Source organism: Trypanosoma theileri (genome assembly GCF_002087225.1).
Source record: "Trypanosoma theileri isolate Edinburgh chromosome Unknown TM35_Tth_106_V1, whole genome shotgun sequence".
NCBI lineage: Eukaryota > Euglenozoa > Kinetoplastea > Trypanosomatida > Trypanosomatidae > Trypanosoma > Trypanosoma theileri.
The window spans coordinates 3,749-6,572 of record NW_021639948.1 but is presented as its reverse complement, the minus strand read 5'-3'; the positions used below and the strand labels follow the sequence as shown (position 1 = coordinate 6,572).

The 2,824-nt window shown below is 42.2% G+C and overlaps 2 protein-coding genes across 2 annotated transcripts; both read right to left on the bottom strand.

Moving 5' to 3' along the window:
* Positions 1 to 2: 2 nt before the first annotated feature.
* TM35_001061020 (uncharacterized protein) lies at positions 3 to 506 on the bottom strand (the record flags this gene model as incomplete). The annotated part of the gene is made up of 1 exon (XM_029031660.1): positions 3 to 506. A coding segment is annotated over one exon (504 nt), but the record flags the coding sequence as incomplete, so codon positions are not given.
* An 840-nt stretch (positions 507 to 1,346) lies between these two features.
* On the bottom strand, positions 1,347 to 2,324 carry TM35_001061010 (uncharacterized protein; the record flags this gene model as incomplete). Its single annotated transcript, XM_029031659.1, has 1 exon — positions 1,347 to 2,324. The coding sequence occupies one exon, from the start codon at positions 2,322 to 2,324 to the stop codon at positions 1,347 to 1,349; it is 978 nt and encodes a 325-aa protein (XP_028877040.1).
* Positions 2,325 to 2,824: the final 500 nt, after the last annotated feature.

Genomic DNA, 2,824 nt, shown 5'->3' with positions numbered 1-2,824 from the left:
TCACTCCCTGCAGGTGTACTGCCACCCCCATCGTTTGCAGTGCCAGAACCATTGGCAGTCTCTGTGTCTGAAGATTCGGGAGAAGGAGAAGTGGGTTGTGCTGTTGCTGTACTCTCCGCGTTGACTGCACCTTCACCTGCTGGAGTGTTGACGTTGGCTCCAGTTGGACCTCCAGATGGAGACGAACCATTACTCCCTTCCCCAGCAGCACCAGCAGCAATAGGAGGAGAAGGAACAGGAGGTGAAGGAGCAGCAGGATGAGCAGAACCATTACTACTACCAGCAGGAGGAGCATTAGAACGACGCTGTTCATCACAATATTTAGTAATATCACGAGGATTATCACGTTCAACAGCAGCATTAGTTTCGGGAGGAGGAAGACATTTATCACCAGAGTTAGAAGAGGTAGAAGAATGTTCATGCCCTCCAGCTTCAGCAGCCGCCATGCAAACAGAGGCAACACTCATAAGTAGAGCCAGAAAATACAATACACGTCGCACCTGCATCTTTACAAAGAAATATTCTTTTAGTTCTTTGTGGGTAGTTAACCTGGACGAAGGAAAAAAAGAAATCGTATAGGAAAAAACAACGAAATAGAGAGACACAAATAGAGGAAGAAAAAAGAATAGAAAAACAAACAGAAGTCATAAGAAACACAAACAAATCAACATAAACAATAAAGAAAACTTTTATAGTGGTAACGTGGAGAATTAAAAAGCAAAACAAAAAAAAAGGAAATTAAAAGCAAGACCAACTTACCCAGTAAATACACAAACCACCGTGAACACCAGTCATGCTTGAGGTCCTATGCAATTATGAATATAAATGCTTCATTTATTAGTTTTATTAATTCCCAGAGCAAATCAACATCAGTGGAGCAGGGCACAAAACACACAACCACCCCAGCAAACGAAACAAGCAAAGAAAAATATATTAACCATTAGCCCAACTTACACAGTAAACACAGAAATATACACCAACTATGGGTATACGTCTATATATGTGTGTATATACGCAATTATAAATATAAATTCATCTGTTATTATTCATATTTCCTTTTCTTTCCACTGCAAAAAACAGTTCATCATCATCATCGTAGTGCAAGCCCAGATGCACACACAGAGAGTCTCCAAGAACACACACACACACAATGGAGTAGCCATAATAATTATTATTATAGGATAAACACAGAGAGCAAAAAACACACACAAAACACATTAACATTAAGAAACAAAAAAGAATGAAATAAATCCCAACAGGTGGAAGATTAGTTAGACTGTAGTGTGGATGCATGCAAAAAGAGAAAACAAAGGATGACCTGAGTCATACCATCACCATTACCACAATCAGCACACAAGAATACAGGCCAGTGTAAACACAATCAGTAGTGGCACACGCACCCACACAGAACTGCTGATACTGCTGCTGCTGTCTGCATCACTCTTCTTGTTGTTTGTGAGTTCAGGAGGAAGTGTTGTTGTTGTTGTGGTGGTGGTGGTGATAGTTGATTCTTCATTAGCTGGGTTACTTGTTGATTCACTCCCTGCAGGTATAGTGCCATTCCCTGGTGATGCAGTATCAGAACCATCACCACTCACTGTGGCCGAAGTGTTAGGAGAGTCAGCAGAAGGTTGTTTCTCCGCAGTTTCATTGTTATCTCCATTTCCACCCTCACGCGGTGTATTGTTGCCGTTGCTTCCAGTTTGGTCATCAACTGAAGGCCCAACAACACTCCCCTCAGGAGGTTGAGGAGCAGCAGGAGGTGTAGGAGTAGGACCAGGAACAGAAGGGTCAGAAGAAGAAGAAGGAACAGAAGGTTCAGAAGTACCCGCCGCAGATTCTCCTGGTTCACCAGAAACACCAGTGGAACCTGGTTTACCATTTAGATTACCTTCTCGTTGAGGATTATGAGTAGGTTGACCCGGTTCATGCTGTGGTTGTGTACAAGGGTGATCAGATCCATCACGGCAACTGTCTTCCTTCTTAGGATCCTTAGGAATACAAGTTTCCGACTCAGTAGACGTCTCACAATTAGGACTAGAAGGACCAGAAGCACTACGGCCGGCATTACAGTTAGTATCTGAAGTACAAGTACCCTCAACATCAGAAAGTGTAGGAGGAGGAGGACCAGGTGGTGGTGGTGGACCCGGAGGAGGAGGTGGTGGAACAGGAGAAGGGGCAGGTGGGCAAGTTTGACCATCAGGAAGAGAATCAGCACCTTTAGCACAAGGACCATCGGCAGGAGAAGAATCTGCCACAGCTGTCACACACAAAGAGACAACACTCAACAGCAAAGTGAGAAAACACAATACACGACACATCATCACGACAGCAAGATTTAGTTTGTAGTTATATGCCACTTGAATGAAGAAGAAAGAAGAAATTAAGAAAATTAATGGAAACACTCAATACATTAGAAACACACACAGAGAGAAACAAAGGAGAACAAAACTCACAACAATCAGTCACACAAAACAAGAAGAGGAGCAAACAAAAAAAAATCAGTAACACCGAAAAAATAATACTCCACCATCACTCAGAGTACAACGAAAGAGCACCCCACAATACCCTAATAAGAGAGAACCAAACACACACAATACCACATGACTCTAGTTTATGTACTAAATTACTGCACACACACACACACACATCTGTGTGTACTAGGAAGAGATGTATACCGTCAGTGAGCAGAACAGCCCAGTTTTCTGCAAACACACACAACGGAAAAAGCAAGTAATGGAATTAAAAAGTAAAAGAAAAAAGAAATTCGAATTAAAAGAGAAAGCTGGTAAACAGATTATTAGTTTTTTCACCCATGGGGGAT